Raw genomic sequence first — 22,131 nt, 5'->3', positions numbered from 1 at the left:
TTCTCCATCACTGCTGTCTGTAGGTGCGCAAACCAAGTACCTCTGTTTTGTCTGTGGTTCCTGGTGGCAGCCCAAGGGCTGTGATGACCCACAACTGTCCTAGAATTGCACAATCATAGAATAGTTTGGATTGGAAGGGACCTTCAAAGCTCATCTAGTCCAATCCCCCTGCAGTGAGCAGGGACACCTTCAACTAGATCAGATTGCTCAGAGCCCCATCCAGCCTGGCCTTGGATGTCTCCAGGGATGGGGCATCTATCACGTCTCTGGGCAACCTGTGCCAGTGTTTCACCACCCTCATTGTAAAACATTTCTTCCTCATGTCTGGTCTGAATCTCCCCTCCTTTAGTTTAAAATCATTACCACTTGTCCTATCACAACAGACCCTGCTAAAAAGTCTGTCTCCATCTTTCTTATAGGCCCCTTTAGGTACTCAAAGGCTGCAATAAGGTCTCCCTGGAGCCTTCTCCAGGCTGATCAACCCCAGCTCTGTCAGCCTGTCCTCACAGCAGAGGTGTTCCAGCCCTCTGATCATCTTGGTGGCCTCCTTTGGCCTCCCTCTAACAGGTCCATATCTTTCCTGTACTGAGGGCTCCAGAGGTGGACACAGGACTCCAGGTGGGGTCTCACCAGAGCAGAGTATCACCAGGGCAGAATCACCTCCCTTGGCCTGCTAGGTCAGAAATATCCTTCCTGTTTCCACCTGGCAGAGCACTGGGGGGGTGTGTGTGTGTGCTCATGCTCTCAGCGCAGGCAGGCAGATGTTTCAGTTGCCCTTGCGTGCCCATGCTGTGCAGGACACCTGGGCCAAGTGCTGTCCCTGCATCTGCCTGGATGTGGCTGCAGACTCTGGCAATGAAACAACTGGTAACTAGCCACTGGCGTTATTGTGAACTGCCAGGTGGCAACTTCCATCTCCTCTGTGGTATCCCCAGCCAATGAGCATGGCAGAGGCACCTGTGACCGTGCTCCCTCTTGTTCTGACCCTTCGAGCACTTGCCTTGCCCGTCAGCTGCCCCTCTGCCAAGGCAGGACGTTGGCAACACCCCTGATGCCTGCCCACCACCACCTCTGCCCGAGAACAATGGCCCCTTGTGCCTGGGCATGTTTTTACTTGCTGCCAGCTGCAGCTGGCTCCCGGACCCACCAGGCACTGCCGTGCACTAAGCTGGGTGGTGTTAGCAGCACCCGGTGCCCGCCGCTGCTGCACTCAGACTCTACGGATGTTAAGGCAGCCACACTGGCATTGGGCCTACGACGCCTCACGCCTGGGGCATCCTCCTCTGGCTGGGCCTGCAGACCCGGACCCGGGGCGTCCGTCTGGCAGTGGTGCGAGGTTGCGGGGCTGACCCCGCAGCGCATAGGCCGCCCTGGCGTTGCGTGCTCCGAGCTGGCGGCCCGCGGCCCCCAGCCCGGCCTGACCGCCGGGGGCGCCAGGGGGCGCTCTGCCGAGCAGCCCTGCTGGCCTGCCCGAGCTCCGGGGCGCGCGCACGGCAAGGCCGGCGCGAGGAGAGGGGCGGGGTCTCCTTTCCGCCCTCGCCTTCCCCCGGTGAGCGCGGCGCCGCCCGGGTTGGGGCGGGCGCGCATGCGCGAGGGGAGCCGGCTGGCGCGGGCGGGGGCGAGCGCGGTCCCAGGCCGCGATGGGAGCGGAGGCGTGAGCGGCCCCGAAGGCGTCCGGTTGTTGCGGAGGCGGAAGGACTGCGCCCGCCGCTCGGCACCCACCGGCGCGCCGGCAGGCAGGGGAACGGAAAGGGGCCGGGGCTGGGGCCTGGTCCTGGGCCCGGTGCGGGGAGGACCGCGGCGGGGGGTCGCGGCCTAGGGCGCCGCGGGGGAGCGCTGCCAGCAGCTGCCCGGGTGGGTGCGAGGCAGGAGGCGAGGGGGCGGGGAGACCGGTGCCGCTGCGGCCGGTGCCGCTGCTCGTCCCCTTCGCACCCTCGGCTGCGCTCAGCCTCCATCTCCCCTTCGCAGAGGCCGCCCCCGACCGAGGAGAGCATGTTCCGGCTGATGAGGGATGGCGAGCCGGAGGACCCCATGTTTGCCATGTGAGTCACACCGGGCATCCCCTTCAAGGAGGCTGGGGCGGCACAGGTCATACCCGGGGCCTGGGGGGCGAGGTGTGCCCTGCCCTAGTTCCGAACAGGCGGGCAGAGGGGCCTCCTGGGCCGCGGGCAGCACCGCAGCGCAGCAGCTGCCGGGGGAAAAGTACAGACGTGCTGTGAAGGGGCAGCGCAGGGAATAACCTGGTTCCCATTGGTCTGGTTTCTGTAATAGTAGAGCACAGTCTTGGAGAAAAGCGTAATTAAGTAAAGTAGGCCAAAAAGCATTGCAAATGTCTGAGGAAGAGAGAACTGGAATACCTTATGTTTTTCTTTTTTCATATGAAAAGTAGGATTTTGGTTCAGACGGATAAGTTCTACTGTTTGTCCAGTGTTTGTTGCACAGGAAATCATTAATGGAGCTGGAGAGGACTAATAATGCAGTTGTCAAGTTGTAAGGAACTAAGTAAAGAGAGGATAACAGGTACTTTTGAAACATCAGTCTTGAAATGTAACAAAGATCCGAAGAACTCTTCCTAGGATTCCTTTTGCTGAATGTTTTTGTTTCTGTCCGTAGTCCAGAAAGTGGATGCTATTGATAAATTTTGGCAGTGAAACTAAGTGGGCAGTCTTTGCCAAAGCAGATAAGGAATAGACTGTACTACAGTAAGAATGTGATTGTGTTAAGCATAGCACTACTAGAAGTTGGGTGGCCTTAATTTATACAGAAGAGTAAATTCTGGGCTTTGTTTTTAAAATTGGTAATAAGCAACAATATTATCAACTGTAAACAAAGTAGCAGGAGAGGAGACCTTGATGTCCTAGTTAGTCACAGAATGACTGTCTTTGCATTGATGTGGCAGGTATGAGTCTAGCTTTTATTATGGGAAGCAGTTCCAGTAGAGACAGAAAAGTATTGGTTTGTACTAGGTGCTTTTGTCATCTCAGGAATGTTTTATGCTGTTGGGGTTATTCATGCTTAAGATGTGCGGAGAAATGCTATGATATTTCCTAGACTTACTTTACTGTGGCCGTTTGTCCTTCTTTTTCTCTCCTGGTTCCTCCAGCATGTGTGAATGCATACAGCCCTCAAAGTGGAGGCTGCAAAAGAAGGAAAAGAAGGAAAACCAGTTAGGAACCCCATTATTTTTCCCTCTCAAATCTGCAAAAGCTGTATGTGGTCTCAACCTCTTGACAGGTGTACATATAACATAGTAGGGAAGAAGCAAATGAAGATCGTGTGGGGCAGAAGGCTGTCATAGGGTGTCAGGCCATACAGTCCATTCTGGAGGGTTCAGTTTCGTGTTTGAGTGTGCTTGTGCGTGTGTGTGTGCAGGGATCAGAGGACAATATCTAGGATCATATGCTCTTTGGTCCCATTAAGTATACTCCTCTCTTTGCAGCCAGGAGAATCTTTGTGCACCTCCCTGCAAAATGAAGAACTGCCCTTCTAGAAGGGTTTGTTTGTTTTACAGAGCTGTTAACGTACAGGGTTTTGAAATGAGCATGAAATGATGGTGGTACATGGACTGCAGATCTGAGAAGTGGCTTTCATCTGTTAAAGCAGTGAGGTTCTGGAATGGCCTTGGCTGTGCTTGGCCCTAAAGCGTTAGTGGGAGCAGAACACCAAACTACTTGTGAACAGGCATCAGTGCCTGAGAGGGATTCTGTGGTGTAATACCTTCTATTGCAAGAAATAAGATGGGATCCAGAGGTCCCTTCCAGCCCCAAGGATCACCATAAGCAACACTGCGTTATTTGGGTTCTGGATTTTCAGCTTGGAAAGGAATGTACAATTACATAAGAGAAACTCGAAGTCAGAATGGTTGGATTATATAGGACTTTGTTTTCTGTCATCTCTTCCTCACCACTGTTCTCTCAACCTTTCCAAAAGGGACCCTTTTGCCATCCACCGACAGCACATGAACCGTATGCTTTCTGGAAGTTTTGGATTTGGCCCGCTCCTAGGCATCACTGATGGGACCACAGCTGGAGCTCGCCAGGCTGGCCGTAGGATGCAGGTAAAAGAGGGGCTGAGTACTAGATAAAATTTCTTAAACTGCCTTGTTACCTCCTGTCTTCTGCCATTATTGGTTTGGCCATGCCCCTTGCCTTCACATGGATGTTGGGAGCAGGATTAATCTCAGTGGTGGTCACTCCACGTGCATTGAGTGCAACTGCATTTGAGGTTGAATGGGAGGAAATGAAGAAATAAATGTTACTTCTCAAGGGCATAAGTCAATGTAACTGAATAAAATTTAGGAGCATCACCTTCTGTGTGGTTTGTTAGGGGTGATATGGTGTGAACCTGTTCGTTAGGCCTGAGTGTTCCCAGTTCTGTTTCTGAGAAGGATGAAGGTGTTCTGATGAGGATCTAGTGTTCAGCTGTTGCAAGGTCATTCTTTGTTCTGTTTTTCTGTTGTCCTGGCAGGCAGGAGCTGTTTCACCCTTTGGGATGCTCGGCATGGTAAGTTCTCTGTTTTTCTGGGTCAAATTGACAGGCTTTCCAAGTAGTGGCTCCCTACTGAGATTCATCAGTGCTGAGTGCAACTGGTGCTAAAATGTCACCATCTGTGAGCAAGATCATCTATCCTGAAGAGTAGTGAGGGTAGGAAGGTGTGAAGAGACCAGAATGAGCTCTAGATTTATAGTAACTGGAATATGGAAAAGGATATTGAACTGAAAGTGGAGGCAGCTGCTTTCTCTTGGACCTGTCTCATTGAGTTACTATATGGCTTCAGGCCTTCCCCTTATTTTCCCTCTAATGTATTAATCTAGTCTGTGAGCTGTTTTAGAGGAGGGATTCTAACTCAGTTTATATGAGGAGGTTGTATTTGCACCTTGACCAGAAAAGAGCCCTAAAGCTGTTATAGCACAATATTTCATAGGAACTGGGACAGTTAATATCCAGGAAGAGCAGATAGTCTCTTAATAACCTCATAAGTCTGAAAAGAAACTGCGGATCTGTTTGGAGGTAATGGAGGAACTGTGATGAGGTGAGGAAAAGACTGGCCCAACAGTAGGCAGAGGTGATTATTGAACCTCCTTTGCCAGTGATAGTAGATGGAAAAGCCAACAGAATAGTTCAGGTGAACAGGACTGGCATGAGAATGGCTGTGTGTATGTGAGAACACTCTGGTGGGAGCATACTGATCTCCCTCTACTAAAATACAGTAGAAATAGGTTATTCCAGATCCAGCAACTTTAGCTGCCTTGCTCTGCAGGATTGCCTCAGTGAAAGAGACTAAGCATCCTGGAATTGTTGTAGCTCAGAAAAGGTTTAATCAGAATACAAACAGATAGACTTCAAAGGACAATAACATTGCATGCGAATACTGCTCTGCTGGAAATGAGAACAAGAGGCTACTCGAGGAAACAAAAAAATCAGCAAGTTTAAACTGACATAGTAATTTTGTTTACATATTGCACAATTAAGCTGTGAGACCTGCTAGCCCAGTATATTACTGTAGCCCTTAGGTTTACAAGATTAAAAAGTCAGGTGTTTGTAGGGAAAATAAGAAAACGTGTTATTATGTTAGAAAGAATATGATCAATGGAAACTTCCTTGTGGCTTAAATTCAGAGTTGACAGTGATGTGGTGAAAACATCATCAAGGATGACTTATGGGTAAGATCACTGTTGGTGCACATCCTGAGATTTCTTCTCCTAGCTTTGCTGAGTGTCCGGGCCCAAAAACCCCAGTGGATTGGGAGTCACACCCAAAGTAAAAGAACAAACTTTACTGTATCTAGAGTTCTGGAGAGTCAGAACACTTGGGCAATGCAACCTGAGAGAATGGAGAGAACAACCACCCCAAATCCTGTTGTGTGTATTTTTTGTTTTGAGGGGTGAGGAGGGTTGGTGGTTTTTTTGTGGTTTGGTTTGTTGGTTTGGTTTTGGTTTTGTTTGTTTGTTTTGTTGTTGTCTGGGGTTTGGTTTGTTTTCTTTTTCCCCTGCACTACTGAAAGAAAGGGAAGAGAACAAGGTTTTTCTTCTTGGCAGCTGTTTTTTGTCCCTTGCAGATAGTTTGTTGTTCTTTCCTCCTGTATCTTTCCAAACTGACTATTCTTGTGTTATCTTTTCCTTTTTATCAGGCAGGTGGCTTTATAGATATGTTTGGGATGATGAACGACATGATTGGAAACATGGTAAGAGCCCTCCATAAGCCAGTCTGTAGGGAGGGGGAATGACTAGTGCCTCCCGTCTTATTGTGCTGCTTTAGTACACGCTGTGAGCCTTGCTTCATGACCAGGAGACAGAGAGCTGTTCTTGAGTGCAGGGAGGAGAGATGGGTGAGGAAGAAGTGTGGGGGTAGACTTGTTTAGTAAGACACAAGAATTAATTTAACAGGAAGATGTATTCTCCAGAAAGATGGACCCATGGGGGTTATATTCTTTTCGTTGTAATCTCTTCCTACTTAGTTGTATAGAGAGATAATTAACTGCTGTCTCTTCTTCCCTCCCGTTCCTTCTTTATACCGTTCTCCATTTCCTCTTGCAGGAGCATATGACAAGTGGTGCTAACTGCCAGACGTTTACCTCCTCAACTGTCATCTCCTATTCCAACCTGGGTGATGGGCCCAAAGTCTATCAGGAGACCTCAGAAATGCGTTCAGCACCTGGTGGGGTAAGGAGGAGGCTGCAGTGCACCTTCCCAGCACGAGGCTGTTGGTTTTGCTGTGGGCGGATAGACTTCATTTGGTGGCTCAGCGCTGGCCATCCACAGCACTTCTGCTTGTCAGTCAGCTACAGTTTGAGGAGCCCGTTGTGACTCACTGAACCATGCTGAGGGCCACTGGGAGGGCATGGGAAGTGCTGGCGGGGGGAATCCATTTTCCCCTCTTCGTTATGTTGTGTCTGGCATCCTGGGAGTGGTGGCAGTGCAGCGTGACTGAAATACTGCAGGCAAGAATCAGAATGCCTTGTAGGGCTGAGGGAATCCATTACAATGTTGATCCTACATGAGAATCTGCCCTCAGATCCGTGAGACTAGGCGGACCGTAAGGGACTCAGACAGTGGCTTGGAACAGATGTCAATTGGACACCACATCAGGGAGCGGGCCCACATCATGCAGAGGTCCCGGAACCATCGCACGGGTGACCAGGAGGAGAGGCAGGACTACATCAACATGGATGAAAGTGAGTACTGCCCTTGTCCTCCACACAGCAAGCCCAGGTGCTGCTTTCCCACCTCCACCCTGTCTGACCTTGTTCTTCCCTCACGCAGGTGATGCAGCCGCCTTTGATGATGAGTGGAGGCGAGAGACATCCCGTTTTCGACCGCAGCGGGGGCTGGATTACCGACGTCATGAAGGCAGCAGTGGCCGCCGGGCTGAAGGGACTCGTCTTGCAATCCAGGGCCCTGAGGATTCTCCCTCCAGACAGTCCCGTCGATACGACTGGTGAACCCAGAGCAGACATTGTGGGGGGTGCAGCGTGGTCACCCCCAAATCTACCTACACGCTCTTGTAAGTCTTAACAAGTTTTTTCCTTGTCTTCCACTCTGCAGTTGCCTCTTAGCCATATGATTTTTCTTTTTTCATTGCCCCCCCAATCTTATATTATTTTGAAGTGTTGGTTGGAAATGGGTTTTCCCACTTGAGAGCAGGGGAAGATGTGAATTTTGAGAAAACACTGTTCTGAATGGGAAGGTGGAAGCTGTTTAAGTTAGCTTTGTCATCAGCAAATAAGTGTGGTGTCAGCCTTAACTGATGGTTGAAATGGTATAAAGTTATGTAGGATCACAATCTGTAGAGTGCTTATACTGTCATTGCATAGAACTTAGTGACCATTTGCTGGCAATCCAGTTTGAAATATAAGTATGTGGTGGTGTCTGCTCTCCTGTGTTTTCAATAGGGTTCACTAGGGTGTGATGTAGTGCTTGAGAAGGGACTTTTTGCCTTTTTTGTTAAATGTCCAGACATCAGGTTTAAACATGTCCTTATCTGTATTCTGTGCTGTTTTCTAGTCATCACTTACTCTTTTTATGTTTTCTGTTTCCCTCCTCCCAGGTACATACTGAAACTCTGAAGCCCCATCAAAGCACCACTTGGATCCTCCTCAAATTTAGTATTAACCTCCCTCCCACTTAAGAATTGAAACAAAGCAACTAATCTTCTGCATTTCTCTTTTTTGCCCCATTTGGGTGGTGCAGTGGGGCATGGGGAATCTCACTGATGTGCAAGAAATGCATTAATTACCCATTCCCTTTCTGCTCTCCCTTGGTTCTGTTCTTTCTGCCAGTAGTGGTGGGCATGAGGAGCTGCCACCTCACCTTTTCCATCATTTCCACTCTCTCTGTGCTGGGTTGCGCTGGTTCTGAAGTTTGTGTTTAGTCCCCTGTGAAAGAAATATGAGGGAATTCTGCTAGAACCCCGTGTCAGTCCCCTCACTGGGACAGAGGCTTCGATTCCCCTCCCGCTCCTCGGTGCAGCTGTGGAGAAGCAGAAGGATGTGCGTGTGAGAGAAGGGAGGAGTAGAACAAAAGCTGGATCAGCCTGTGGGCCCCCCTGACCCCTCTTCAATCAGCTCCCACACTTTTTTAATTTGTGAAACTTGTAACTAGATGTTTACTGAATAAAGGAAAAAAAACTGTAAAGAATTGTTGGACCAGTCTTTACCTTCATCTGACCTAATTGTGCCTGTTGTGGAGTTAAATAACCTCTTTCATGTCCTTGGGAAATTGCTGAGGAGAAACTTGGTGTTTAAGGCTTTATTTTCTGATAGAAAATAGCCTGATAGCCTTCTCATATAGTTACAAAGTGAAATGATGCTCCACGTGGAAATTATGAAAGACGACCCAAGAACCCACTGTTGGCAAAAATACCCTTTAATTGCTGTAGTTGTGCTGTGCACTCAAGGGAGGTTGGTTGGTCTTTCTTGCTGCCCGGTCATCTGTGCAGACCAGAACTGGGCCTGTGGGATGCCTGCATGGCCAGGGAATATTTCCATTATTTTCTTATTATTTCTCTGCAATTGAGCCTGGCACTGCTATGGATGACCTTTTCTTCTTCAGTATCAGGCGAAACTTGAGAGGTATTGGGAATACGGGACTAGGGAAGATCTCCTGGGCTCTTGCGCCAGTTTTCTGCTCCAGCACGCACCCTTAGTAAACCTCATCAACTCTTTTGGAACAGACGGCAGGAAGTTGATGCATGACTTACCCTTGGAAGTCGTGTGCTGGGATCTCACCGTGTATCCCCATGTTGCACATCTGGGCACTAACAGAGGGACAGACACCTCGCCCAGAAAAGAAGATGCAGGATGGAATCCCTGAAAGCTTAGGGCAGAGACTGCGCATGCTCCACCCTTCAAGGGGAGCAGAGATCTCAAACCAAAAGGTAAGTACAGGAAGTGTATTGGGAAGGTCTCCCCTTTGCTAGTCCTGAGGCTGACACAGTACGTTAACCTCTGACTTCAGATAGCAGGAAGGTTGGTTTTTTTCCCCAAAGATGGGGGATGGTAAACCTTCCTTGACTCCTCTGGTTCTGGGGGGTGGTTCTTCACCTGCTGCTCAGGGTTCTGTTGGAGAAGCCACCTCAGCTGCTCCAGGCTGGCATCAGTCTGGACACAGTGGCGCCTTTTTGGCAGCGGCTTGAAAGAATGTGAAGGCAAGGAGAAAAAAGGCAGATCTGCACCCCAGCGGGGGCCTTTTGGGGCTCTCCCTTTTGTCGATACCCTGGTTTGATGAAAATTCCCTTACTGATCACTGATGTAGGTTATTAATCCAAAGGAAGAGCACATGGAGAATTGCACAGAGGCAACAAGAAGGTGTGTGTGTGCAACCTATGATGTACTCCTTTTCCACCTTCTTTAGACAAGCTGTGGGAGGCTCCACATTGTTGTAAGCAGGTGCCTGGAACTGCCTGAAAACAAGAGCACCCACGCCATCCGAAAGCCCACCTCTGTTATACAACCCCGACTTCAGCATTTAGACCACACATATATCGGGATTTTTTTTTTTCCATTAGTTACTGTTTCAAGTGAAAATTGTTTCCTATGGGAAATAGTCCACCTGCTGTATCAGGGCAAAGGGAAGGTCTGGGATGAGTCTCTTAGATTTCTGAGATGTCTATGATGGAGAAAAAGAGGACTGGATGTTCACAATGTGAAAGTCAAACAGTGTCTTTTTTAAGATGTGCAGGGTTTGGCTCCAAGTCATCCTTATCCATTTGATGGAGACAAACTCTGTCACACAGCTGTCACCTTCAGACGGGACTAGCTGAAGCACCAAAGCAATGTGGCTCAGTGGTACTCCTGGGTCCTGCAAGTCCGGCTCTTAGAGCAAGTAGGGTACCTGGAGGGTCCCTGCTTAAAAGGGAGAGGGGTGACTAAAGAGGGTGGGGTGTGGAATGAGGTGGAGAGAGGCTGGAAAACCTGATGGATGACCTAAGCTGGTACGAGAATGCGTGAGCTGCACACAAACAGAATAGAAACTTACAGGGGTTGGTTTGTTGTACATTCAGTTTTCCATATTTGAAAATTTATCATGAAAATAAGAGCCATTAAAGCTAGCGGGAACTTTGTCTTTAAATGTTTTTGTCAGTAGCCCTGAAGCCCTGTGTACCTTTCACTGCACTTTTTAAAGCATTGTATAACACTAAGGAAATAGCCTTGTGCCAATATTTGTAAACTAAATGAGATATCCACAGTTGTAAAACAGTTGAACTGGCATTGACATCAAAAATGCAATAAATTTTAAAATAGAAATGGATGTATTTGCTTTTATAATTTTTTCAGTCTCACTTTTTCAAAATTGTTCCTGTCCAACAGCTGTAATATTTTCTGATTAAATAATGAACTGGGTTAACAAAGGCACTATGGCAACTTAAAAGTTACATCAGCACAAGGTATCTTACTTAGCCACAAAAGACTATTCCCTGATTAAAATAAATATTAAAAAAAAGGGTCAATATTATAAATTTTAGTTCACTGATAGATTTCAAGTAATGAGGGGAAAAAGAGACCCCAGGATATGAAATTATTTTGAGTAGGATGCTGTTCTGAAACTAATGCTCATTAGTAATGTAATTAATGATCAGAAAGAAGATATTAAACCGGTGTTGATGAAGCTTTTGGAGGACCCAGAGGACAATAAAGGTGATAAATGATGGAGAAAGATGAGATGTACAGAGCAGTCCATAACTGTTGGTGTGGTGTTTATTTATAAACAGTAAGTATTTCTGGCTGCAGTGAAAGCAGAAAGATATTCATCTGGGGACATAAATGTAGTCTGAGCTCTCTCGAGATGGAAAACTGTTTTCTAAAAACTCTGGAGTGACTCCAAAAAAGAATTAGGGGATTGGGCGATAACAAAGTAAATGAATAACTCCTCAGCTGTGGTGATGGGTTACACATGGAGGCACCAGCTTGCGTCCACCAAGAAGGGAGGTAAAGTTTCTCCTCTATATCACAATAGTGAAACCATTGTGAAATCTGAGTTAAGGACACTAAAAAAGGCACTAAAGAATAAAAGAATTTGAGAAGGGAGCAACAAGGATGACATGAAGTCTGGAAGCACTGACTGGCACTACAAGATAAACATGAAGTCAAGACTTGCGTTTGAGGTCATTCCACTTGCATGGGCTGGCGTTACCTTTACGGGAATGAGGCTTCTGACAGCAGAGGGCTCTTCAACCCAGCAGAAAACCTGCAACTACCTAATGATGGAACTGGAACTGAGATGCCAGCCTTCAGGGGAGAGCATGAACATGAGATGATACCTGGGTTTTCCAGCTTGTGTTACTCCAAACCTGGATGAGGTGTCTCCAAGAGAGGTTGGAGAGCAGGTACAGGAACAGGGTGAGGTGGTTCTTGGCCACTCAAGAAGCCGAACGACGTGATTAGGCCTGTCCCTTCAGGCTTCAAGAATCTATGAATCAGAGAGGGAAGCAGGGTGGCACAGTGCTAAGCTACCGGGGAGGGTGGGAAGGGAAAGAAGAGACCTGGTGACTTGACAGGGACTTGAAAGCACATGAGACCACAGAGGGAGCTGCAGGAAACAAAGTTTGTTTGGGAAACAAATGTGTGCTTCCATGGGGTAGGAGTGTAAAATCCCACAGGCAAATGTCACTCGCATGGCAGCCACTCTAGTACTGGAACAACAGGATTTAAAACAGACCTCACTGCAGGGTCTAGGTTAAAATTGCTTGTTTGAGTTTGCAACATTTTTCTACGTTCCAAAACACTCTCAAAAAATGACTTCATTTTATTTCTCAGCTCCCTCTTAAATGTAACTTTATTTTTCTCCTAGAATTTTAGTTTTTAAAGATAGCCCTTCAAAAAATGGTCCCATGAGGAAACTCCGCTTGGGTTATTATTATTATTTCTGCTGTCTCCTCACATCTGGCTGTTTTGGCTGGCTGGGTTTATAATCCTAAAGGCACTTAATGCAAACTTAGAAGGGAAAAAAACACAGCGATACAAAGGAAGTGGAATAGAATAGAGACCATCCATCTCCAACTGCTGGTGCCATAATGATCAGGTGGAAGTAGAGATGCTAGCCTCATGATATCCAACCCTTACTAATAAGAGAAAAGGAAAACAAAGACTGCAAAAAATAAATGCATGAGTAAATAAATAAAACCCAGACACTTTGCCAAATTGGATGACAGTATCACACAGGAGCACATAGGTGGCCTTGAAGGTATCTGCTGATGCCTTAGCAAAGACACTGAAGTTAGTACCACAAAGTAAAAAGGGAAAGGCACATAGGACCTAAAATCAAGACTTTCTTAGCTGTAAACTGGAGCCTTGTTGATTATGAGCAGCAGAAAAGAAGAAAGACTCAGGATCACCAGTGATTCATATAATAATTGTAAGCACCTACCAAGGCATCGAGAAGACAGACATACAGAATCCGAGAGGCATTTCTAGTAGCTATAGGTACATGTTACTATTGCTATGCAAGATGGCTGATCAGACTTCACCTGTGGAAGAGAACTGTGCTCATTTTTAGCCAACAAAGCTTATTTTGAAGTGCAAGAGCAAGCTTGTTGGATAGCTCATGAGCCTTGGAGAGCTCACAATGCAGAAGGGGGCTGGTTTGGTTAGTTAAACAAAATGAAGTCTGTACTTAAGGGGAATAAACGCCAGGGAGGAAGAATAACATCAGCTGAAGTCACACTGGCACAGGAGCAAGAGAATATAGACTAGCTATGAATCCATTTAAGCTGTAAATAAAAAAAACCCACACTTTCTAACCACTACAGCAGTCAGGTTCCGAGGCAGCCTGCCAGGGGGACTAGTGGGGACAATAAAATTAACCAGTTTTAGTTGGCACTTGAGAAGCTTTCACAAGGGATTATGAGACAGCACCATGAAGTGATCACACTTGGTTACCAGGAGCCTCCTTCTCACTCCTGCTCCCACACACCAGATCATCTGTCTTCCCACATCACAAAGCCAGTGCTAAATGCTTCACAGGCAGATGCAGGGAAACCTGCAGGAGACAGGGCAAAACTTCCCCAGAAACATTTCTTCCTGATCCGAAGGGGTTGGGGGTTCACTTGTGTCTCCACGCAGGAGGGCTTAGAGTTGCTTTTAATGCATGCACAAGTGCTACAGAAATTCTGGATGTTCTTGTTACCTGTATAGGGGTCACAGCTCTCAAACGCAGCTGACATTTCAGTGACTATTGAATTAATCATGATACAAATACAATTGCACATCACACAAAGGATTTTATTGCAAATGAATTCCTTTCCCCAGCAGTGGCAGAGCCTGCCACCTGTAGAGGAGACAGATAAAAATCCAGCCCCGTTCCATGCTGCACTGTCAGGAATGTGTGCCGAAAACTGGAGCAGCCCTGAAGAGAAACACCCAAGAGATGGGTGGTTGAGGAACCAGTAGAGAAAGCAGTTGTTTTCTTCTGAGTATTGCAGCTAAGCAGCGGCTACTACTAGGAAAAGGGGTGAGGAAAGAAGAGCCTTGCAGGTGGGAACATGGACAGACATTCATGGAGAGGATGGCAGAGGGACCGGGGTCACAGAAGGAAAATGAGTAACTATTCCAGGGCGTAAAAAGGAGACAAGAAGGATGTCAGTGAGCTGAGAGCTGCATTTGCGGCTACTGGCATGGACCATGGGACTCCTCTGACTACTCCAGCTTGCACTGCACCGTAGTCCTGCAGAGCCAGGGCCTCGTCCCAGGGGTCCTGGTCCAGCCATGGCAAGAGGCAGGTGCAACCGTCGGTGGCTGCTGTCAGCACAGACCCTTTGCGAGAAAGTGTCCAGAGGAGGCCATGAAGTTGGCGAAGGGTCTGGAGGGGAAGCTGCATGAGGACTGGCTGAAGTCACTTGGTTTGTTCAGCCTAGAGAAGAGGAGTCTGAGAGGAGACATCATGATGGCTACAGCTTCCTCACAAGGGGAGGAGAAGGGGTAAGCACCCATCTTCTCTTTCTGGTGACCAATGACAGAACCCAAGGGAATGGCAGGAAGATGTGTCAGGGGAGGTTTAGGTTGGACATTAGGAAAAGGTTCTTCACCCAGAGGGTCGTGGAGCACTGGAACAGGCTCCCCAGGGAGGTGTCACGGCCCCAAGCCTGACAGTGTTCAAGAAGAGACGGACAATGCCCTCAGACACACGGTGTGAACTGTGGGGTTGTCCTGTGCAGGGACCGGAGTTGGACTCAATGATTCTTGCTGGTCCCTCGCAACCCAAGGACATTCTATGAAGGTACAGCCCTGCAGGAAGCAGACCTGAACAGCCATCTCTCCATCCATGTCTGTTCACCCAACAGACCAGACTGTCAGGTACCCACCTTCCATAAAAAGCCTTTGGAGGTGCACAAATGCCCCTTTGGTGAATGCACAAATGCTTTCATATACAACAGCCCTCCTGTTTGTCAAAAAATAAACAAACAAACAAAAAACAACTCCCTAAATTTCTAATTTAGGGGACAGAGGCAAGGGCAGCCTGAGCAACCCACGTAAACAAAATGCTGACTCCCTTTGAGGGGAGCCCTGCCGTCAGCTGTTAAGCACAAAGACCACCTCTGCCTTCACAAGTCCTCCAGCACAAACCACTGGAGGATGGGGAGAACCTTGGACAAGTCTTGCAGGATGCTTGCAGTGGCGCTTCTCCCCACTCACCAGGTACAGATGGGCACCATGGTGGACGCTGGGCTCCTGGCACCGTTGTGTCTGACAAGCCCACCGTCTTCAAGAAGGGGAGCAGCAAGCTCCCCAGAAGAAATTGAGCCTCTAGTAATGCAATAAGAATTACCATCACTAACCCAAATTCCTGACAAGAATCCATGGTTACCTCTTGGCACAGGCTGACTGGCAAAATCAGACACCAGTGATAGAGCCATTCAGGTCCTGTCGTACCTCCTCCCTTTTCTGCATCCAGATGTGAAAGTCCCATATATAATACCCAAAGAGAGGTTGTGAGGAATCATGCACAAGAATTGTTACACTTTCTGTGCTCAGGCTGGCAGATCTCCTGCTCCTCAAGGAGTGACGAACACTTCTCCATACCCTCTCTTTTACAACCCCCTAAACTTCATTCCTTTGCCAGAAGTTAGAGTGGCGTGTGTCCAAGTATTTCTGTTCTGCTCTACTCAGGGTCTGTTTTCTGAGTCTTTTCTTTAGGAAAAAACAGGGTTAAAACACATTTAAAATTAAAATGAAAACTTGTAATAATAATGATCAGTACTTATCTCACTCTTGCCATCTTCCAAGTGATTTACAAATGTTAACTAATTAATTAATCCTCACATCCTCTCTGACTGAAATTCAGTCACAGCTGAAGTGAACAGGAAAATAAAAAGGGTGGTTTTCAGGTGAAGGGCAAAGGGAAACCCATTTTCCTGCCCACTGTTTGCCACCTGGCAAGACAATTTGCAGCAATATTTTCATTCCGCACTGTGCATCTCTCATTCATTTTTTCAGTCACACCAAAGGTCTGAAGTAATTTTATCTGCTACCTCTGCTTCCTTTTTCTTAACGGAGGTCTTAAAAGCTGTGCCCTTTCCAAAGCAAACAGAATGGAAGACTTTCAGAGCAGTGCAGATGCCCCTTGATCAAATACATTTAAACCCAAACTCTTCTGAAATCCACAAAACAACCAGCCTCAAGAGAGGCAAATGAGAAAATTGGCACCTTGCAAATGCCGCTACCAGGGAGCTGAGCCTCAGAGAGAGGGGCAAGCTGGATGCCAGAACACAAACTCATGGCAGAAGCACTCAGACAGACTTACACTGGCTGTGATTTAGCCGTGAGGATACGAGCCTGGGGTTGGTGTGGCAAGCCCCCGCAGAACCCTGTGTTGGTCCGTGCACTGGTTGCTGTCAGCTGCACACGCGTTTTTATGTTCACAAGATCGATGCCAGTGTGTGTACGGAGTGCAGGTGCTGCTCTGCCTGACCATGTATCCCATGCAACTGGTGTGGAGCTCTCCATGCTGGCTAGGGACTGTGTTTACACTGGAGATTATGGGTGTTTAAAAAGATCCTTTGTACCTAGTACCAGAGAGTGGTAAAGAGAGCAAAGGACAACAATTAAACAAGGGGTAGTGGTTTTAAACTAAAAGGGGGGATTCAGGCTAGACATGAGGAAGAAATTTTTTACAATGAGGGTGGTGAAACACTGGCACAGGTTGCCCAGAGGGGTGGTAGATGACCCATCCCTGGACACATTCAAGACTAGGTTGAACGGGACTCTGAGCAACCTGATCTAGTTGAAGATGTCCCTGCTCATTGCAGGGGGGTTTGACTAGATGAGCTTTGAAGGTCCCTACCAACCCAAACTATTCTATGAGTCTATGAAAGCCCAAAAGGTCAGAGAGAAGCCAAGACACTCAGGACAAAGATCTGTTACAGCTGTTCTTCCTTAGGCATTGGGACTCCTGTGGGGCACAAATACCCTCAGCCTTTATTGGTAACTTCAGATCTTCCTGGAGGTGCCACCACTCCAGCCCAGCTTCCACTGGACCTCAGGAGGCTGTTAGGATGTGCACTTTGGCTGCTCAGCTCTATCCCAAGCCCTTCTCCTCTCTCCTTCATATCACATCCCAACAGCTTTGCCAGCAGCTCCTCTATAAGGGGCATGAAGGCCCAAACATTTGGCAGGTGCTCCCGACTTGCCAGGTATCACCTCCCCTGCCAGCAACTCGGTCCCAGTCCCAATCCAAGGGAGACTGTGGTGTGCATGGACATTTTTGCTGCTTGCAGACAGTTGCAAATGCAGCAAGCACAGTGACTTTACTCACAGAGACAGATGAAGGTGATGCAATGCAGAGGGAGGAAGGCTCAACGTAATTTAAGCAAAAGCTGAAAGTGTTGTCACAAGCCCTTCCTGCAATTTATGGAAAACAGGACTTGTCAAGTAGACTCCCTATTGCTGCAAATTAGGCAGACCACTCTAGGTGGGTTGGGACAACCTGTTTTGCTGCCCCCTTATGTGCTCCTGCAGCCAGACGGGCAGCTCTTGTCTGGGTGTCAGGGCTCTTCTGCTTGGCATCTCCATGCCTATGACTGCAGTTGAAGGGCTGGATGCCTCGAGGCACGAAACAGGAAAAGGTGTGGGGCTGCCCTAGCTCTTGGCGACCTCGGCCAGTAACTGCAGTCACCCCAGGACAGCCGGGCACAATCCTGTCCCTGGCACAGCCAGCTGCTGCTCTCTGACCTTACACACGTAAGAGTTTTGTGAGTTAGTGGGTTCAGGTGACAGCAGTTTCCCACTGAAAGCTGGTGCTGCATTACAGCATCCAAAACTCGTAAAATAGCAATACTGCACAAACCAGCAATTTTGTTGTGTTTTGAGTATTGAGATGATCTCACACCTTGCTGCCACAGAACACGTGGTTGCACCCCTCTCCCCACTCCCCTAACCAAGGCTTCCTCCCACCTCCGCTGCCTCAGCTCCAGGTCCTGCTTGTCTGCACAGGACCCAGAAGAAAATTCACCCTGGCCAGTGAACTGAAAAAGTCTCCATACAGACAACGATCATGAGTTTCCCTTGTTGGATTAATTTTCCGGTGGTTTGCTCACACAGAGATACCAAGGCTCAGGGAATCAAATTTTAGCATTGGCACAAGGAAAGAGGCAGAACCGAGCGGGGGGTGGGAGTCACGGTGTCAATTTACATTTACATCAGCGTACACCATGGTGGAACCGCAGCGCAACACTCGCATCTGACTGACTCGGCTTCGAGCCAGACTCAAGCACGCACCCTCTGAAGAATCTGATGTTTTTTTTCCAGGCATCTCACAGGATTCAATTTTTTTTTTTTCTACCAGACTCCAACATGACCCAAGAATGGCTTAAGCAGCATCTATTCCACGAAAGCTCACCCCAGTGGGCACTGGCTCTGTAACCTTCAACTCTCTGTCAGACAAGTTACTACATCCCTTTCCATTTTGCCCAAGATCACTGGGGACATAGTATTGAGACAAATATGAATTTTTTCCTCAGTCTTTGCACCTTTCTCTGAGACTACCTGGAAAGTACCTTTTTGAACATTCCGGATGCAAATCAATCATACAATAAACAATTTAAATAAGATTTATGACTCATTCCTGCTTTAGAGATTCTCATCCCAGCTCTATTGAGCTACTGTGGCACTGCCCTTTGGAAGAGTATTTTGAGAATATATTCCACCCAGAAATGGGACAGAGGCTCTCAGTATCACAGCTTATTTTAGAACATCCAGAATCAGTGTATGAGACAAAGAGACACCACCACAGGAGCACAACATTGTACAGATATGTCCATATTCCATAGACCTATACTTTTATTGTTTTATATATATTTATAACATATTTATATTCTTTTTTAAAAGAATCCCTTCAAAAACTACCCTCCCACCTAGTAAAACAAAGGTTAAACAATCAGAGATGGCAGCTGCATCCTGGAGCAAAGTATCCCAGGGGTCTCATAGAGCCAAAATGATTGCTGAGCGCCAGTGCACCCTTTCCAAGCTTCTGTGAAGCCCTGCAGCTGCAAAGGTGACTGACACAGTTTCATGGCTCTTTAAATTGACCTGTCAAAAGACAGGGAGAAAGAGAGAAACACATGGCAGTGGTGATGGGGACTTAAGGGGTAGGGAAAACAGCAATGCATACAACTGGAAGCTTAGAGTGTGAAATGCTGTGACGAAGAGGAGGGAGGTGTTGCCTGGCAAGTCAGTAAAAAAGGTAGGAAAGAGAACAAACATGCAGGAGAGCTAGTTGGCAAGATGGATCTTGGAAAAGAGCTTAGAAGCATCACACCTGGGACCCTTGTGGACCCCTCCATTCCCCAAATCTCTTCCTCTCACCCTCCCAGTTGTGAAGGGAGATCCAACTAGTTTGATTTAGACCAAATCTTCGCACTGCCTCGGAGCCTGTGGGGAGAGGAAAAAAAATTCAGAGTGGACACTAAGGCTCATTCCTGATTTCCTTTTCTAAATGCACACAGAGAAGAGCAGCTGATGTTCTTCGCAAGAGGAGAACACAAGGAAGACTTACAAACTCTGCGTCAGACCAAGAGCTGCCGAGATTCCCCCTCAAGTTAGCAGGAGAAAAGCTCAGCTGGGACTACATCTCTAACCACTCCCTGTCCAGGGAGCAGGACCCTGCAGTCAGCAACCTCACTGCTCCGAAACAGGGCTCCCCTCAGTTCATCTCCTAAGAACACAGAGGGGCTCTGCTTGTTTACCCCCACTCCTTACCCTTTGGCTTTGGAAGTTTTCTTGCTCGCCTGGCGCTGGTTGGTGCCAGGGGCCGGCTCCCTGAGCTCTGTTAGGTGCTGTTCTGGGTCTTGCGATGTGGCTGCTGCAGCAGCTGCTGTTGTCACTTTAATCGTCTTCTTCAGGTTTGCCACCTGCAACAGCAGAAAAGCAAGAACCAAGGAATTTCCCAAGGTTTTTAGTTTGGTTTAGTGTTTTTTTGTCATTGTTGAGGTTCTTTTTTGTTTGGTTGTTTTTTGTTTTTTGTTTTTTTTTTTAATAAAGCACGGCCTGGAGTTAAGAGCTGCAAGCTCAGGTCAAACAAAAGAGCTAACAGCTGTCCAGACCCTTGCACTGCAAAGGCAGAGGAATGTTAAGCTCATTTAGGATTCTTCTTCAGGCACAACTCCCTGGGGAGTCAGGCCTAGGGAAATGCTAACGCCTTACTCGAGCAAAGACAGTAACAACCACAGGGTATTGGTTCTTGTTATTTCAAAGTGAGGGGCTTGGGCTGCTCCCTCCTCGGCCCACTCACCTCACTCTCTATCTGCTGCTTAAGTGCCAGCTGTTGCTCTTTATGCTGGTTGGCCCGGCTAACCTGCTCTTCGATGCCTGACAAGACGACCTCGCAGCCCTGGCACCTGGAGATAAGATGTAAAAATGAAGAGGCCAGCATAGAAAGAAATGTGAAAGTGACACATTTCAACTCTAGAGACCAAAAAGACTGGAAAGTGACAGCTACACCAGGCAGGGAAGACAAAGGACTAGAGTCCAATGTAATAATGTAGTGACGTTATTACTTAGGAGGGGGACAAATAACAAGGTGGCACTAGGTTAGGGGCTACATGTTTATACTCAGAAAGCCTGCTGCCAGCAGCCAGGACTGTGCAAAGGTTGCTGCGGTCTCATCATCCCTCCAGCAACAAGCAGGGGGATTTGGAAAACTATTTTTGGAAAATTCCTTTTCAAAGTAGAAAGAAAGGGGATTCAGCATGCCACCTCACAACGCTATCCTCCAGTGACACACAAGGAATCCGGGAAAGCCATCGGCCACTCCTGCAACCTTTTTTGGGTGTTAGTATTGGGGGCTTCCTCCTCACCACTCCTGCAACGTGCGGCTGATGGTGCTCAGCTCCTCCCTCCGGATATCCCTCCCAATGCTGTAATCCACCTCCAGGCGCTGGTTCCGCTGATCCAAGCTCCCTCGCAGCACATCTGCATACACAGCCTCAATCACAAGGTCCTCCAGTTGTCGGACGTTCTTCAGTTGTAACTGCTCCAGCAGCACTGAGTAAGGGATGCACTGTGGAAACATGACAGTAACTAGCATGAGGCAATCTCAGTGGAGGGAAAAATCGGGGAGAAATAGGACCACTACCTTGATCTTGGCAGCCAGAGTGACGACTGACAGGTGCCTCAGTTTGTTCTTCTGAGCCTCTGTCAAGGGAGGGAGGTTCGCTGCTTCAGCTATTGTCAGAGGAAAGAACAGGGTATAAGAATTTATGCCTCATTTTCCATTTCCCAGCCCTGCACAGAAGCATCTACACTATACCCAAAGTATCTGCACATCAGTCTCCCAAGCAATCCTACATCTTGCCAAGCCATCCACGTTAATTCTCAGCTCAAAAGACCTCTTCTGAGCAGACTTTCCTCCCCCTCAGCCTCAAGTCATGCTCTGTAGCTGCCCCATGCCTTATTTATGCAGGTCTGCACGTCCCAGTGAATACCCAAGTCTTTCCCTTTGCCCCTCAGAAATGCCTTTGTCAAGATGTTCTTGGAAATTTCTCACGTAGCTGGCAAACGGGAGCATTAATTATTGCCAGGTACCCCAGTGGTCTTGGCCCGAAACAATAACCTGCGGGGCCACAGTGACAGAGGCACGGGGGGCAGTTCGGGTGAGGGGCCCCAGCGCCTCGGGGCTCTGGCACGTTTTCCGCACCGAGGGACCAGCATCACCGTGAAGGGAAAGGGCCCATGAGCCCCCTTACGCCCTGCCACCCGGCCTCACCCAGATAGTCCGCGTAGGTGCCGTAGGCGAAGATTGTCAGGAGACGGAACACGGGGGAGAACTCGCTGTCGGCCAGCTGCGGGGACACGGGGTCAGGCTCCGCCGCCCCCCGGCCCGGGCCGCGGGCAGGGCCCGGCAGGCCTGCCGCGCAGGGGTGGGCCGCGGGGGCCGGGCCGGTCTCACCTCCCGGACGGCGGGCATGTCCAGCAGCTCCCCGAAGACGTAGATGCCCGGGGCCTCCAGCACCTGGTGGATGAGGCTGGCGAGGGCGGCGCCGCGGGCCGCCTTGGCCAGCAGCAGGAACTGCTCCTGGCTCTGCCCCGTCACCTTCCCCTCAGCCGCCATGGTGCTGCTGCCGCCACCCCGCGGGGCTCGGGCCCCGCCTCGATCGCTCTCACACCGGCCCCGGCCCCGGCCCCGGCCCCGGCCCCGCCGGCGG

The 22,131-nt window shown here is 48.6% G+C and overlaps 2 protein-coding genes across 4 annotated transcripts; one reads left to right on the top strand and one right to left on the bottom strand.

Annotated features, from left to right (window-relative positions):
* Window positions 1–1,576: 1,576 nt before the first annotated feature.
* Window positions 1,577–8,636, top strand: MLF2 (myeloid leukemia factor 2). 2 transcript variants are annotated; one of them, XM_065853303.2, is made up of 9 exons: window positions 1,577–1,736; window positions 1,969–2,042; window positions 3,931–4,057; window positions 4,468–4,503; window positions 6,131–6,184; window positions 6,537–6,662; window positions 7,015–7,174; window positions 7,263–7,503; window positions 8,047–8,636. In XM_065853303.2, the coding sequence occupies exons 2-8, from the start codon at window positions 1,993–1,995 to the stop codon at window positions 7,439–7,441; spliced, it is 732 nt and encodes a 243-aa protein (XP_065709375.1). In that variant the 5' UTR covers window positions 1,577–1,736; window positions 1,969–1,992; the 3' UTR covers window positions 7,442–7,503; window positions 8,047–8,636. The 2 variants fall into 2 exon arrangements, with proteins under 2 accessions (XP_065709375.1, XP_071670696.1); XM_071814595.1 differs by lacking the exon at window positions 1,577–1,736 and adding an exon at window positions 1,836–1,854.
* A 10,096-nt stretch (window positions 8,637–18,732) lies between these two features.
* COPS7A (COP9 signalosome subunit 7A) lies at window positions 18,733–22,131 on the bottom strand. 2 transcript variants are annotated; one of them, XM_065850344.2, is made up of 8 exons: window positions 21,876–22,117; window positions 21,693–21,768; window positions 21,063–21,151; window positions 20,785–20,987; window positions 20,220–20,325; window positions 19,688–19,839; window positions 19,295–19,360; window positions 18,733–19,018 (listed from the first exon to the last, which is right to left on the bottom strand). In XM_065850344.2, exons 1-7 carry the CDS (start codon window positions 22,035–22,037, stop codon window positions 19,321–19,323), a joined length of 828 nt encoding a protein of 275 aa, XP_065706416.1. In that variant the 5' UTR covers window positions 22,038–22,117; the 3' UTR covers window positions 18,733–19,018; window positions 19,295–19,320. The 2 variants fall into 2 exon arrangements, with proteins under 2 accessions (XP_065706416.1, XP_065706407.1); XM_065850335.2 differs by having other exon boundaries at window positions 18,733–19,360; window positions 21,876–22,131.

The sequence above is a fragment of the Patagioenas fasciata genome, chromosome 1 (assembly GCF_037038585.1).
Source record: "Patagioenas fasciata isolate bPatFas1 chromosome 1, bPatFas1.hap1, whole genome shotgun sequence".
In the NCBI taxonomy this organism is placed as follows: Eukaryota; Metazoa; Chordata; class Aves; order Columbiformes; family Columbidae; genus Patagioenas; species Patagioenas fasciata.
The sequence above is the reverse complement of the archived record's forward strand: the minus strand, read 5'-3'. Positions and strand labels throughout refer to the sequence as shown.

Bases quoted from the DNA above. Each gene is read 5' to 3' on its own strand.
- MLF2 (XM_065853303.2), top strand. From the start codon at position 1,993: ATGTTCCGGCTGATGAGGGATGGCGAGCCGGAGGACCCCATGTTTGCC. The intron at 6,663-7,014 runs GTAAGGAGGAGG...ATCTGCCCTCAG, and splicing joins TGCGTTCAGCACCTGGTGGG to ATCCGTGAGACTAGGCGGAC. The intron at 7,175-7,262 runs GTGAGTACTGCC...TCCCTCACGCAG, and splicing joins CTACATCAACATGGATGAAA to GTGATGCAGCCGCCTTTGAT.
- COPS7A (XM_065850335.2), bottom strand. From the start codon at position 22,037: ATGGCGGCTGAGGGGAAGGTGACGGGGCAGAGCCAGGAGCAGTTCCTG. The intron at 21,769-21,875 runs GTGAGACCGGCC...GTGTCCCCGCAG, and splicing joins ACATGCCCGCCGTCCGGGAG to CTGGCCGACAGCGAGTTCTC. The intron at 21,152-21,692 runs GTGAGGCCGGGT...CTCTGACAATAG, and splicing joins CACCTACGCGGACTATCTGG to CTGAAGCAGCGAACCTCCCT.